The sequence below is a fragment of the Sphaerodactylus townsendi genome, linkage group LG10, assembly GCF_021028975.2.
Source record: "Sphaerodactylus townsendi isolate TG3544 linkage group LG10, MPM_Stown_v2.3, whole genome shotgun sequence".
NCBI classification, from domain to species: Eukaryota; Metazoa; Chordata; class Lepidosauria; order Squamata; family Sphaerodactylidae; genus Sphaerodactylus; species Sphaerodactylus townsendi.
The window spans coordinates 74,735,028-74,749,605 of record NC_059434.1 but is presented as its reverse complement, the minus strand read 5'-3'; the positions used below and the strand labels follow the sequence as shown (position 1 = coordinate 74,749,605).

At 45.8% G+C, this 14,578-nt stretch overlaps 1 protein-coding gene across 1 annotated transcript in view; it reads right to left on the bottom strand.

Annotated features, from left to right (window-relative positions):
• Positions 1 to 14,578, bottom strand: part of FAM13A (family with sequence similarity 13 member A) — a 176,391-nt gene that overhangs the window by 23,430 nt on the left and 138,383 nt on the right. Inside the window, exons 11-14 of the mRNA XM_048509094.1 lie at positions 13,311 to 13,497; positions 10,742 to 10,818; positions 9,499 to 9,541; positions 160 to 307 (exon numbers count right to left, since the gene is read on the bottom strand). Coding sequence (XP_048365051.1) covers positions 160 to 307; positions 9,499 to 9,541; positions 10,742 to 10,818; positions 13,311 to 13,497 — 455 coding nt within the window. The remainder of the gene's footprint in view (positions 1 to 159; positions 308 to 9,498; positions 9,542 to 10,741; positions 10,819 to 13,310; positions 13,498 to 14,578) is intronic.

Here is a 14,578-nt window from a genome sequence, read left to right as displayed (position 1 = left end):
AGTCCAATCCCCCTGCCATGCAGGCACACACAATCAAAACATAAGTGGCATTTTTCACACTGAAATAGATTTGCCATTGCTGAAGACCAATAAGCTTAAGAAAGGATGCATCAACATTACAGTGAAGGTTCTGTCTCTTATGTCAACAATCTACCGTACCTTCCCAACTGCTTTCGCTGCACAAGGCTGTCAGGTCCAGTTGAGGCACTTCGGATCCAAAGGTTTCTTCCGGGGTGTCCGCCTCTTGGCTCCTCTGAAGTCTGGCTTCGGGAATGCTGGGATGTTCCTGGATCTTCATGCTTGCGTTCTGCAGCAGTCCGCCAAAGTAAGAAAACACAGACAAAATTTTGAAACACTCGAAGTACCAAACCCCACAAAAGTCCTTGCGAGGAAAAATCAAGGTCCTTCTTTTACAAAGCAGAGGGCAAAACAAAAAGTCTGTTCCAGGCTGTGCAACCTTTAAATTCCAACCAGTTACTGATCGAAATATCCTTTCCTCGAAAACTTCCCCCTTAGGTTTGAATGCTGCAGCTGGCTGTCATGACGTGGATTTTCTCCCCAAAACTGCAGCTGGATGATGAGAGGTCTCGGGATAGCGACCGGGTTGCAAAGAGAGGGATTCAGGTCGAAGGACTTGCTTTCCCTTAAACCCGTATGACTTCTGAGGCATCAGCAAAAAAAAAATAACCGTGCCTCTGTTGCTAAGGCAGCTGTAGCAACTGAGTGTCTTTTGAACACAGGCACTTCCACCACTGTTGTTCCTTCTCCCTGGAGGAAGCAGAATCAGCCGAATCAGAGGGCAGGCAACGAACGGTACGTGGATGCTTCTCCAGCAAGCTGTGCGGGCTTAAATCAATTAAATGCCAGCTAAGCTGGCCTGGCGGCACGTCCCCTTCCTTCCCTGTCGTAGTATTCTGGCTGGGGTGTGGGGAAGAGCAGGGACTATTTATGGAGGAGTTCTGAGTTATTACCAAACCCAGATCGGAGCAGGCTTTTGGCATTTCGTCGCTGGAAGCTGCGCAGACCCTGGGAAACCAGCCAGAGCCTGGGAATGCGTCTTGTTCTGGCCAACACCTGCCCCCTCCCAACCCGGAGCAAAGAGCTGCCGAGTAGGTGATCTATAATTTATACTGGAGAAGAATGCCGTGGCTTTGTGGTTTTTGCTGACCCTGCCTGCTCGTTCACAAGATATTTGAGATGTGTTACACGGCTGTATACAGGACGCTCTGCTCTTTGCTCCCTCTGTTATTTATGTAACCATCACCTATCTGACTTCCCCGTTTGATTCTTATCACAGTGTGTTCTCTCCTGCTGCAGGAGGAACTTGAGGGAGACAGATTTGATCCATGGGGTCAGATTTGATCAAAGTACATACTGTGTGTCAGTCCTATTTATGAAAAACGGTTTTTGTATCTATTATAGGAAGAAGGTGAAAAGAGACTCTGTCCTGCATAGTATTAAGAAAAGATGGGAAAGAGTGTCAAAAGAGACAAATGACAGAACTGGATGACAGTTTAAAGCCCTTTCCGCACATGCAGAATAATGCACTTTCAATCCACTTTCACAACTGTTTGCAAGTGGATTTTGCTATTCCGCACAGCTGCAAAGTGCATAGAAAGTGGACTGAAAGTGTATTATTCTGCATGTGTGGGAGGGGCCTAAGATTTACATCCCTCAGAAGTTGTATAGGAAAAGTAGTAGAAGAAGAAGAGTTTGGATTTATATCCCCCCTTTCTCTCCTTTAGGAGACTGAAAGGGGCTTACAATCTCCTTGCCCTTCCCCCCTCACAACAAACACCCTGTGAGGTGGGTGGGGCTGAGAGAGCTCCGAAAAGCTGTGACTAACCCAAGGTCACCCAGCTGGCGTGTGTGGGAGTGTACAGGCTAATCTGAATTCCCCAGATAAGCCTCCACAACTCAAGCGGCAGAGCTGGGAATCAAACCCGGTTCCTTCAGATCAGAGTGCACCTGCTCTTAGCCACTGCTCTTAGCCACTACGCCACTGCTGCTCTTTTAACTTTTAACTGTGACTATCTCTTTAGAACAATAGCACTGCATTAATAAACACAAGCTTTTTGGGGGGGGGGGGAGGTCTGTGTGGACTCACAGAATGGGGGACTGGACATTCTGGTACCTCCATACAAGTCCTCTACAGGACTGTATAGATTCTCATTGGCTTGTGCACACATCTCTTTTTTAAAAAATAAGTATAAAATCGTATTTTTTCTGCATACCTGGGGAGCCCCTGGGTTTACAGAAACCCTAACTTTGTTTGTGGGTAGCATGGTTTTACTGTCATTAGTACTGTTATGACATTCAACTATTTTTCCATTAGGCACAGTGATGTACTTCCTCATATTATAAGCAAATTTCTATAAAATTCTTTAGTTCTGGTATCATACCCCTGGTTAGTCTACAGAAGATCTAATCACAACATGTAAATTGTTGGGGTGCTGTTTGGTTTCCGGGCTGTATGGCCGTGTTCTAGCAGCATTCTCTCCTGACGTTTCGCTTGCATCTGTGGCTGGCATCTTCAGAGGGTCTGATCAGACGTCAGGAGAGAATGCTGCTAGAACACGGCCATACAGCCCGGAAACCACAAAGCACCCTAGTGATTCTGGCCGTGAAAGCCTTCGACGATACATTCAAATTGTTGTCAGATGTAAAACTGACAGCTAACCCAGTTAAGGAAGCTGATTCACTCTGTGCCAAGCAGGAGGGACTGGTCAGAGAGATGTCTTAGGATCTGTGAAACTCAGGTTTGAATCCCTGCTCTGCCATGGAAGTTTGCAGGGTGGGCCAGTTTTGAGTCTAATCTACCTCACAGGGTTGCTGTGAGAACAAAATGGAAGAGAGAAGTACAGTTCAGTGACTTTGGTTCCCCATTGTGGAGAAAGGCAGGGCATAAACAAGGTAGGTAGGTAGGTAAGTAAGTAAGTAAATAAATAAATATGTATTTTAATTAATGGCAGTCTAAAGAAGTATTCACATTTTCAGACGGGCATGTAGAGTGGAGAGAGGTTTCTTAGTAATTGTTATGAAAATCTTGTGTCCCACACGGACTACTTCTGTGTCCTGCTGGTGGTATGTGTACCACCAGTTGAGAACCACTGATCAAACGAACATTTTACATAGTAATTAACTGAAGCCTAATTTCTGCTGTGCATTTTGGATTAGGTTCCCTTGGTTTCTGTTCACATTACTCACACTGTTCTTTACGGGATTTACTCCTATTCCTTGTCCTTATGTTGAATATGCCTAATAACCGTCTCTGAATATGAATCTACATAGTAATTTGGGGGCTAGACAACTCTTTCTCTATTGTATGCCTATATTTTGTAATTCCCGTTCAATTTTAATAAAATTTGAGTAAGAAAACTGATTGCTATAGAAGTTTAAGGAGGATGCAAGCTGCCTCATCTGAAACTGCAATAAATACAAACTGACCTAAGAAGTACCTGGCACCGATCTTACGCATGTTTGTTTGGGAAGTCCCACTTATTGCTGGGGAACTTACTTCCAAGTAAGCATTCTTAAGCTTCTAGCCCTAGACATTCTCACTTGGAAGAAAGTCCTGCCATGGTGTGGATCTCAAGTAAGCTACTTGGGTGGATTTCCAAGTAAGTTTGTACAGGGTTGCAGTTTAAGGATACAAACCTACTCCTGGAGAAATTAGTGTGTGTGTGTGTGTGGGGGGGGGGGGATGGGGGGACGCTGATACACGCAAGATGGAACTACAGCCCATTTCTCTTTAAGAACAAAGTCGATTCAGTAGGCAGAAACACTCCTGTTGACATCTGGACAATCATGTTGGGAACACAGCGTGATGCTCTGCCAGAGCTTAAGCTACACAGATAGATTTTCTGCTTGCGAGAAGTAGCCCTGTTTCCAATTGTCAGTGTGGAGTGCAAAACAAAACAAAGCTATAAATGTGAAATCTGTGTTCAGTTGCATAACTGATGCCGCAATCGAAGCTGGCTTTCACTTCCGAGCCGCAAAGAAATATATCTGAAAATAACTATCTAGAGCCACCTCGTCAGCAGGGAAATGACAAGCCGATCATAAATAAGCAAACCACAGAACCTCCAGTAATTGAGAGTTGTAATGTACTTATACTACAAAGCTCTCATCGGACAAATAAGTTCCAAGGAGAGAGAGAACTCTGTGTTCAAAACAGACATGTTTTCTGGATCAAATTACTTTTCAATTTCAAAGCCACAGTCTCAAAATCAACATGCCACAAAATGACTCCCTGAGCTACATATGGATTTGCTGTTTCTTCCAGGACACGCAGAATAATGCACTTTCAATCCACTTTCAAAACACTTTGCAGCTGGATTTCACTGGGTGGAATAGCAAAATCTGCTTGCAAACAATTGTGAAAGTGGATTGAAAGTGCATTATTCTGCGTGTGTGGAAGGGACCTCAGTCCTTGCTCTATTTAGATCTCCAGATGTACAGTGTGACTAAACAAAGGAAGAGGTATTGGGAATACTACTGTAGACAAGAGATTAAATCCACCACAATACTGACAAAGATAGGGGAGAAGGGACTGATAAGGATCCTGCAAGTCCCTTATCAGTTCTGCAACCTATTTTTGCACAAGCCACACACACTATACTAATGAACCATTTGATACTGCAGAATAAAAGTGGGTATCAAACAATGTGAAGCCCTCTTGTGACCTGACCAAAGGGGAAAAAAAGTTTTTTGACCTCGCTCTGCCAATTGTTTGTGGACTTCAACCCACTGTACAAGTCTTTACTTCCTTTCCTGCTCAGTTGATGTACGAAGACAAACATCGCGAATATTTTTTTTTAAAAAGGCCTTTACAATCAAACTTCTTCAGTAAAAAAAAAAGAGTTTAATTCAAGATGAGAAACATCTCTTCCCAATCCACAAAAACATGCTTCTCTCCCCTCCTGTGGTGGAGAATTTGAAGGCTACTGTAATGCTTTAGTAACGGGATTTGTCACCGGGTGGAAATGAACATTCTTATCCCCTTTCCTCTATAAGACACGCCGTACCAGGCTCATAATCTGCTCTCATGTTGCCACAACGCTGTCATTTACAGTTGCCAATGAGCGTTCAAAGTAATGTGATACAAGCAGGTCGGGGTGACTGAGTTGTGTTTGCTTTTTTACAGTAACTGGGGTATGGCGACCGCGAATGCACATCCGGAACATTTTCTTCAGTAGCTCGAAGTCAACAGAATATTCATCAGCCAGTAATTCACAGGCGTAATTAGCCAGCAGATTTATTTATAACCATATGGAATTAACTATGCCTATGTGGCAGCCTCAGACTGTTTCCCTCACAGCAAGTGGAAATACACAGACTGGACCGGAACATTAAGAAAACCAACATAGAGAAAAAGAAGAGGAGTTTGGATTTATACAAGCTCCTTTCCCTTCCTCCCCACACAACAGACACCTTGAGAGGTAGGTGGGGCTGAATGAGTTCCAAAGAACTGTGACTAGCCCAAGGTCTCCCAGCAGGAATGTAGGAGTGTGGAAACACACGTCTGGTTTACCAGATAAGCCTCTGCCACTCAGGTGGAGGAGTGGGGAATCAAACCTGGTTCTCCAGATTAGAATCCACCTGCTCTTAACCACTGCACCACGCTGGCTCTCATAGTAAACATTGCTCCAGTTTTTTTTGTTTTTTTGTCTCCCTGACACTGCTGAGCAGACGGCATGATTGGGAATCTCAGGATAAAAGTGGATCTTTGGACCGTCTCCACAACTGTTAGTTACGCTCCGAGGGTTACTTGCTCATTCATGCAGTTCTTAATGCAATGAATAATCCATAAGGCCTTCTGAAGAATAATGGCAGCCCAGGCCCAAGGGAGGCACGGTTAATTTGCAGCAACTTTCTAAATATACACGGGCAGCTCACTGCTTTGCCAAATGCATTTTACAATTTTTTCCCCTTTGAGCCGCCAGATGCCACTGAGATCTGAGTACGACCATAAACCTATTGGAACGTACACCACCTCTTTCTGCGAGTGGATAGCTTTGCAGGGGGGACAGGAGGAGACAGTTGTCAGAGAAGCCCTAGTGAAAGTAATCTAAGCTTGTTGGGGAACAGTGGAGATGAACAATGCACTCCAACAGTGGGTCACAGCTAGTTTTAGACTGCAAGGACCATCTTAGGCTAGCATTAATATATTTCTGACAGGGAAAAGAAGAAGAAGAAGAAGAAGAAGAAGAAGAAGAAGAAGAAGAAGAAGAAGAAGAAGAAGAAGAAGAAGAAGAAGAAGAAGAAGAAGAAGAAGAAGAAGAAGAAGAAGAAGAAGAAGAAGAAGAAGAAGAAGAAGAGTTTGGATTTATATCCCCCTTTCTGTCCTGTAGGAGACTCAAAGGGGCTGACAATCTCCTTGCCCTTCCCCCCTCACAACAAACACCCTGTGAGGTGGATGGGCTGAAAGAGCTCCAAAGAACTGTGACTAGCCCAAGGTCACCCAGCTGGCGTGTGCTGGAGCGCACAGGCTAATCAGAATTCCCCAGATAAGCCTCCACAGCTCAAGCAGCAGAGCGAGGAATCAAACTTGGTTCCTCCAGATCAGAATGCACCTGCTCTTAACCACTAAGCCACTGCTGCTTTATTTGTATTTGTATTATTTATTTATTTGTATTGTATTGTATTGTATTATTTATTTGTATTGTCGAAGGCTTTCACGGCCGGATTCAACTGGTTGTGGTGGGTTTTCTGGGCTGTGTGGCCGTGGTCTGGTAGATCTTGTTCCTAACGTTTTGCCTGCATCTGTGGCCGGCATCTTCAGAAGTGTATCACAGAGAGAAGTGTGTTACACCCTGTGGAGAGCGGGGGGGGGGGGGGGGGGGGGGTTAGGGAGCTGTTTGTTATAAAACATGGGTTTCCAAGCTCCCCTAAGCAACAGGCTTAGGAAGGTGAGGAATGCAAAATTAACCAGAAAGAATGTAACATTTTTGTGACCCTTTAATACCCAGATAACGTGATCTCTGGGCATTTCCTGTGGTGAACGCACTTAACTGAATTTTAAATTAATTGGAAGTTAATTCTTAAAACTCTCGTTCAGCACCTCATGTTTGCAAAATGTTTGCTTTGTCCCGTCACCGGATCCGGTGGGTAAGCTAAGTGTTTGGGTGCGATTATGAGGATTTTGTGAAACCCCTTCCAGCTTCAGCGAGGATTAGGGGGAAGGTTCCCAAAAATTGTGAATGGAAACATGAAAGCTCCTTACTGCTGTTGGTCCAGTCCCTTTGGGAAGACCTGCATGGCACCAGAGTGCATTTGGAACTCAGGAAAGGGATGAAGATGCCATTTGCACGGTCCATCTGCACCACCCAGAGCCTGTCTCGGAGCAGCAACATGGGCAGCCCCACCCAAGGGCCAGGCGCCTGGTTGCCACCCTCAAAGAGGCTTCCTGGAGGCAGGGGGAGGCTCAAAAAGCGAAAGAACCTCTCCGTCATCAGGAAACCTCAACAGCCTCAATAGACCCACACCACCCAAAAGGGTGCCTTAAGTCTTAGGAATCTCCCACGTCAGCCATTTTAGAGTCTTAGGAATCTCCCATGTCAGCCATTTTAGAGTCTTAGGAATCTCCCATGTCAGCCATTTTAGATTAGGAAAATGGCATGGAAGGAAAGCGATCAGTGCCTTCTCCCCAAGGGCATGGCCATGAAGGGACCCAGAGATGCTGTTCACCAGGGAAAGAAGGAAGGGCTCTCCCAACAAAGCGCCAGCAATGGTACCAGGATAGACTCCACTTGTGGAATGGGTAAGTCCAGCCTGCCGATGAGTTTGGAGCTGACACACTTTAATGCAATGGATGGGCCAAAAGCTGGTTCAGTTTCACTGCCAGCGTGGTGTAGTAGTTAAGAACAGGTGGGTTCTAATCTGGAGAACTGGGTTTGGTTCCCCACTACTCCACATGAGTGGCGGAGGCTTATCTGGTGAACCACCTGCATTCCTGCTGGGTGACCTTGAGTCACTCCCAGTCCTCTCAGAACTCTCTCAGCCCCACCTGCCTCACAAGGAGAGGGGAGAGGAAGGGAAAGGAGCTTATAAGCCCCTTGAGTCTCCTTACAGGAAAGAAAGGTGGGGTATAAATTCAAACTCTTCTTCTTCTCTTATTATTTCGCTGTGTAAGCCGCATTGACAATTCTTCTCTAGATCAAAACACGGGGTAGGAAACAAACAGCTGGTTTCCCTCCCTAAGGTACTGTGAATTATTTCCTGACACAAATAGACGGTTTTCCTTGAGCAGGGGTTAAATTCCTAGGGCCTCACTACCCCCATTCACACAAAGCGGCCTTGCTTTCCAGGGAACTATAAGCGATTTCTATAAACATTCCAAGAAAGGAACAATCAAAAAGGGAGGTGGAAGCAGAAGTGACAGAGAACAAGAAGTTCTCTTGTTCGAAATGTACAGCTGCCCTCTCTTAATCCCTGTAAACCACAAAGCAAAGGGGACAAACTGCAATTCACAGAAAAAAGCATTAAGGGTGGGGTGGGGGAATCCAGCAAGATTAGACCGGGGGGTGGGGTGGGGGAGCATATACAGTCATTTCTGGGATGGGGGAGGCAAAAAAATAAAACAAACATGAAACAAGGAACACAAATTGATTTCAAGCCAAGTGAGCTTATCATGCGGGCCGGTGGATTAGCTCCCTTAGAAGCCAGCCTGCTGATTTTGCCAGGGCAGCCCAGTGGCTAAAAGCCAAAACTGGTCGTTTCCCCACTCGCCTTTTGTTGCGCGCTACTCGCTCCAAGTAACGCGGGGTCGAGTGGCACTCCCCACTACCGGAGCGGCGACAATGCAGCCGCCCCAATTCTGCCGCCCTCGTGACCCCTCAGCGCGCGTCATTTCTGTTCCTGTTCGGAACAGCGCCTTTTGGGAAACCCGGCGCGACTACCTGCAGTGGGGAGCGTGACTGCGCGGTCAAAAACACCCGAAGCTTATAAAACCGTTTTGCCTCTGCTTTTTTTTTTTTTTTAAAGTGAGGAAACGGCCACTGCCAACCAGGAAACGGTGAGTCTGAATTTCACTGCTGGCATCAACTTGCTTGGTGGGCTTCGACAAACCTCTTCCTGCCTCAGCTATTTGGGAATAAGAATCCCAACCTACTTCTTGGGGTAGCGTGACGATTACTGGTGCGAAGCTCTTGGGAATAATGGTTTTTGTCGGTGGAAACGGTCATCAAATTACAGCGGGCTTATTGCGACCCTGTAGGGCAGTGGTGGCGAACCTTTGGCACTCCAGATGTTATGGACTACAATTCCCATCAGCCCTTGCCAGCATAGCCAATTGGCCATGGTGGCAGGGGCTGATGGGAATTGTAGTCCATAACATCTGGAGTGCCAAAGGTTCGCCACCGCGGCTGTAGGGTCTTCAAGGCAAGATACATTCTTGGTAGACTTTCTTGGCAGTGTATTGTCGAAGGCTTTCATGGCCAAACAAATGTTTGTTTGTTTTTTAAATTAAAACGCTAACATTTTAAAAATGGCACTAACCTGAGAGTGTCTTAATGAATCACCATCATTTTCATTCTCTCTGCTAGAAGAAAAAAACAATCCAGATTAAAACACCATTCCAGCCCCGTGATCCCCAACAAGGGGCCCACAGGCACCTGAAAATGAGTTTTCCGGTGCCCACAAAGCAAAGAGCCAATAAGGGGTCCCCTGCATTTCACTGGAGTAGCAAATCCTTCAGAAGCATCCAGGAGGTGTTACTTTAGCGTCTTCACAGAGCACCTATCCAGAAACAGCTGCCTTTATCATAGAAGGATGCTTGGTCTAGGACCGTGGTGGCGAACCTTTGGCACTCCAGATGTTATAGACTACAATTCCCATCAGCCCCTGCCAGCATTGCCAATTGGCCATGCTGGCAGGGGCTGATGGGAATTGTAGTCCATAACATCTGGAGTGCCAAAGGTTCGCCACCACTGGTCTAGGACAACTCAACGTTTGATGAATGGCTCCATCCCCCCACCCCCCACCCCATGCACCTGTTTTACGGTAGCATTTACTACCTGTTTGCAAAATTCCAAAAGTGCCCACAGGGTCAAACAAGTTGGGAACCCATTGTAGCAAAAGGTAGCAATATGCTCAAGAGTTTGTACTACTTTTTGTCCAAAGTTGCAACTGAATATAATATTCTGGAGTTTAAATAGCTTAGCAACATTGCACTATGCATGTTTATTAAGAAGCAAGCTCCGCTGTATGCACTCGCTCCTTAGTTAAGTGTGCAAAGAATTCCAGCATAAATCATGCGTTTTAGCTTCCTCATGGAAGACCTAAAGAAAATGCAACCAACCCTCAATAAAGAGACGCTCCCATTAAATATCATACAGTTCAGAAGTTGAAAACGTGTGTGTTAGAGTGCTGCAACTGACTTATGGCAACTCTGTAGGGTTTTCAAGGCAAGAGATGTTCAGATGTGGTTTGCCGTTGCCTGCCTCTGCATAGTGACCTTGGACTTCCTTGGTGGTCTCCCATCTGAGTACTAACCAGGGCTGACCCTGCTTAGCTTCTGAGATCTGACAAGATCAGGCTAGCCTGGGCCATCCAGGTCAGAAACCATTATTGCTCAAGAAAAGCTTAATAGTAGTGCTCTCAAAGAGAATATGTGTAGGCAAATTAGATCCAAATCAAGAAAGCTTGATGCTAGCAAATCTGGCTCCAATCCAGCAATCTTGTTTCAGCATTCAAGCAGACCCTCTGGTTATCAACACTTTCTGATGTCTAAGCCAGTCACCTTTCTCCAGAAAGCACTTCCATGTCATCTGGTCCTCTTCTGTCCAGAGGCCTCATGGAGCCAAAACTTTCCATCATCTACAAAACATCAAATATTCAAGACAATTGCTACACAGAAAACACAGACAATCTATATAGATATAAAAAAGTTTGTGTCTGTGGTCCCTTCCGCACATGCAGAATAATGCACTTTCAATCCACTTTCAATCCACTTTGCAGCTGTGCGGAATAGCAAAACCCACTTGCAAACAATTCCGAAAGTGGATTGAAAGTGCATTATTCTGCATGTGTGGAAGGGGTCAAAGTCTCATACAAAAAAAAAGCACTATTGTAGCATGCAAGCTTTAGGACAGAACTGGTAAAACTCAAATGATTACCAAGGGCAGGGATGCAGATAATAGCGATGGATTTGGGGTGGTTTTGGCATAGCACAGAAGACAAAGGCTGGTCCTTTAATGGGAACAGGTTGGGGAGATAAACATCAGGGGGTACAGTGTATTGTCAAAGGCTGTAACGGATACACACCTTTTCAAACATCTCCTTTCAGGAGGCTTCACTATGCCAATTCCTCTCCTCAAGCCCCACTGTAATCTATTTCACCAACTTATCCGTCAGTCTCTTGGAAAGTCAGTTGTTAATTTCATTCCTCTCTTACCTGGCAACTCTAACATAGTTTCCAGAAGTGACCCTTTAGACTAATACTCTGGCCCTTTTCGCACATGCGGAATAATGCATTTTCAATCCACTTTCTATGCACTTTGTAGCTGTGCAGAATAGCAAAATCCGCTTGCAAACAATTGTGCAAGTGGACTGAATGTGCATTATTCTGCATGTGCAGAAGGGGCCTCTGTCTTCCTTGGCACATTCAGTGGTAGCCCCACCCCCTTTAGGTCTCCTAATCTCGAACAAGAGCACAAAATCCTTTCTTGAATTGCCTGAGAGTTGAATGTTCGGCAGTGTTATAATCAGCTATCTTCTTGGTCCTTTCTGCCCTCCTCTGAAGCCCCTTATTTGAATGGTACAAGTGAGTCTGCGCACAGTAGCTTAGTAAATTAGCAGGGCCTCCAAACCTAAGCTTACAATTGTGGTGTGCGTAAAAAGGGGGAGAAGAGACAATTCTGGAACTTAATCACACACCCAAAAATTAAAAGGAAATTTTTCACCAGCTGTTAACCCCCAAATAAAACAAACAAACAAAGAAGGGCTAAATCTTCAAAAATGTGCGAAGTTCCACAAAATGGTGGTAGCCAATCCGCTTCTCTCCTCTATCCATCAGTAGATGCAAAGGTTGGCTTCTGTGCAGTGTGAGAAATCACCTATGGCTGAGCCTGCAGAAGAACGACCTCAAGGTTGCGTCAGCAAAGTTCACACCACACTGCTACGGAAGTCCAGCTTCCGCTGTGAAGGTCAAAGAGGGATTTCTAGCCAGCTGCAGTGAAGAACTGGCAAGCCGGAGAGCTTAGCTCTGCCTTCCAACTGTTCCCATGCCTGCCATTTGCTGGCAGAAGGTGAGGCAAGCAACATAATCATCAAACAAGGAAGGTCAAGTTTCCAGAAGTGATCATCAAACAAGGAAGGCCCTTTTTCTTAGGGGGCTCAAAATCAAGCTGTCTCGAGCTGTCAAATATAGAGCTTGTCAATTGTGAGGCACTCTTGTGTTCACCCTGTAATCTTTCCAGCCTTCTAAATAGCCACACTTAGGACTGACTGTTCAAACAGTCTCCAACTCTCACTCTCTCCTTCCTAGACTCTTTCTACCCAACAATGCCCTTGGCACGGAATTAAGGTCCACTGATAATCAAAAGCTTGCAGACCACTGATTTATCAAGGTCAGTACAGTCTATTCAAATGGGCAACAGCTCTGTTGGGTCTCAAGTGGAGGTCTTTCACATTATATCAGAGGCGGAGATACCAGGGTGCGGGGGGTGCACATTGCACCCAGCGCATGCCGGGGGGCGGAAAATTGCCCCCCGTGGTGCCCCCCCTTACCTTAGTGAAATAGTGCAGGCTGGAGAAGAGGCCTGTTCCCTTCAGGCTGAAAAAGGCCTGGTGGGAACTACACTTCCCAGGAGACCTTGGGAGCGCCAGGGTCTCATGGGAAGTGTAGCTCCCACCAGGCCGTTTTCAGCCTGAAGGGAACAGGCTGAACTAAGGCAAGGGGGGCGGGGGAAGGGCACTGCGTGGGGTGGGGGAGCGGGCGCACTCTGGCCCAGCTACGCCTCTGCATTACATAGTACCTGGTCTTTTTAACCGAAGATGACAGGGATGGAACTTGGCCCTTCTGCAGGCTGAGCGAATGAGCCATCTCCCCTCCCAAGAGGGAGGTCAAGAGCATCACTTCCGAAGTCTCAAAGGAACATTTCTGGAAGCTACTCTAGTCAAGCCAGAGGGGCGTCCTGGTTAGAATGCCACGTTCATATATGAGAGACCAAAGTTCAAGTCCCCAGTGAGTCGAGTTTGATGTTGGGCCAGCCATTCTCTCTCTAAACCGAACCTAACTCACTGCTTTTTCCGATGATCAAATGGGGGTGGGTGAGCCATGCATGCCGCCTTGAGAAAGGGTTCCTTACCAGAGGGCTGTCCTGATTGTCATTAAGCTCAGAGAGTTTGGTGCTGGATTTTTGCCGCTTTGGTTTGCTCCTTTCTCCAATGTACCCGGAGCTGTTCTCTTGCAATTTTTCGACATCCTGGGCAGTCAGCATACATTCTTCAATGCTGTTGAAGCCAGAAGGAATGTTCTCTTTATTGATGACCTCCCTTTGGAGAAAGAAGTTGTGATGTTACAAACGGTTTGAACAAGTTTGTGAAAGCTAAATCAGGAGTTAGAAGAAGAAGAAGAAGAAGAAGAGGAGGAGGAGGAGTTTGGATTTATACCTCATCTTTCTCTCCTGTAAGCTCCTTTCCCTTTCTCTCCCCACAACAGACACCCTGTGAGGTGGGTGGGGCTGAGAGTTTCGAAGAACTGTGACTAGCCCAAGATCACCCAGCAGGAATGTAGGAGTGCAGAAACGCATCTGGTTCACCAGATAAGCCTTAGCCACTCAGATGGAGAAGTGGGGAATCAAGCCCAGTTCTCCAGATTAGAATCCACCTGCTCTTAACCACTACCCTACGCTGGTGGAATGAGCCCTTTTTGGATTCAGGGCTGGCTTGCATGTATTACATGGATTATAATTCTGTGTTCTAAGTGCTGACCTTTAGGTAGCTACAAGTCTATCTGCAGTATAATTTAAAAAAAGGTGATAACCTGTAAAATTTTCTCTGGAGAAGGATGAATGAAATGGGTGCAAAAGACTGCCATAAACATTAGCATCGAAAGTTACATTAATTGCAAGGACCCCAGTGCATGAAGGGTCTCATGGGAAGTGCAGCTCCCACCAGGCCGTTTTCAGCCTGAAGGGAACAGCTTCTTGACTTCCAACAGCCAGGTACAAACTACGTTACCAGGTATTGGGAACACCCAATGGGATGCAGTGATGAACATATCAAGCTATACTCTGGGAGATCTGGGTTCAAATTCCCATACTGGTTCATAACCTTGGGCCTGGCACTCTCTCTCTCAGCCTAACCTATCTCCCAGGACTGTTGCAACGATAAGACTGGGAATGGAGAATCTTGTATACCATCTTAGGCTCCTTGAAGGTAGATGGGAAAAATAACTACCAGATCAAAGATGTATACATATAAAGGTAACATTTAGAGGACCTTCACTTAAAAAAAAAGATATGTTTGTGTTCAAACAAATACATAATTCAGTTTCCAGGTTGGTGTTCTTGCCTGTGATTTAGCACAACAGGAAAAAAATAAAGGGATTTGTTTTGACTGGAATTTCCCTCTC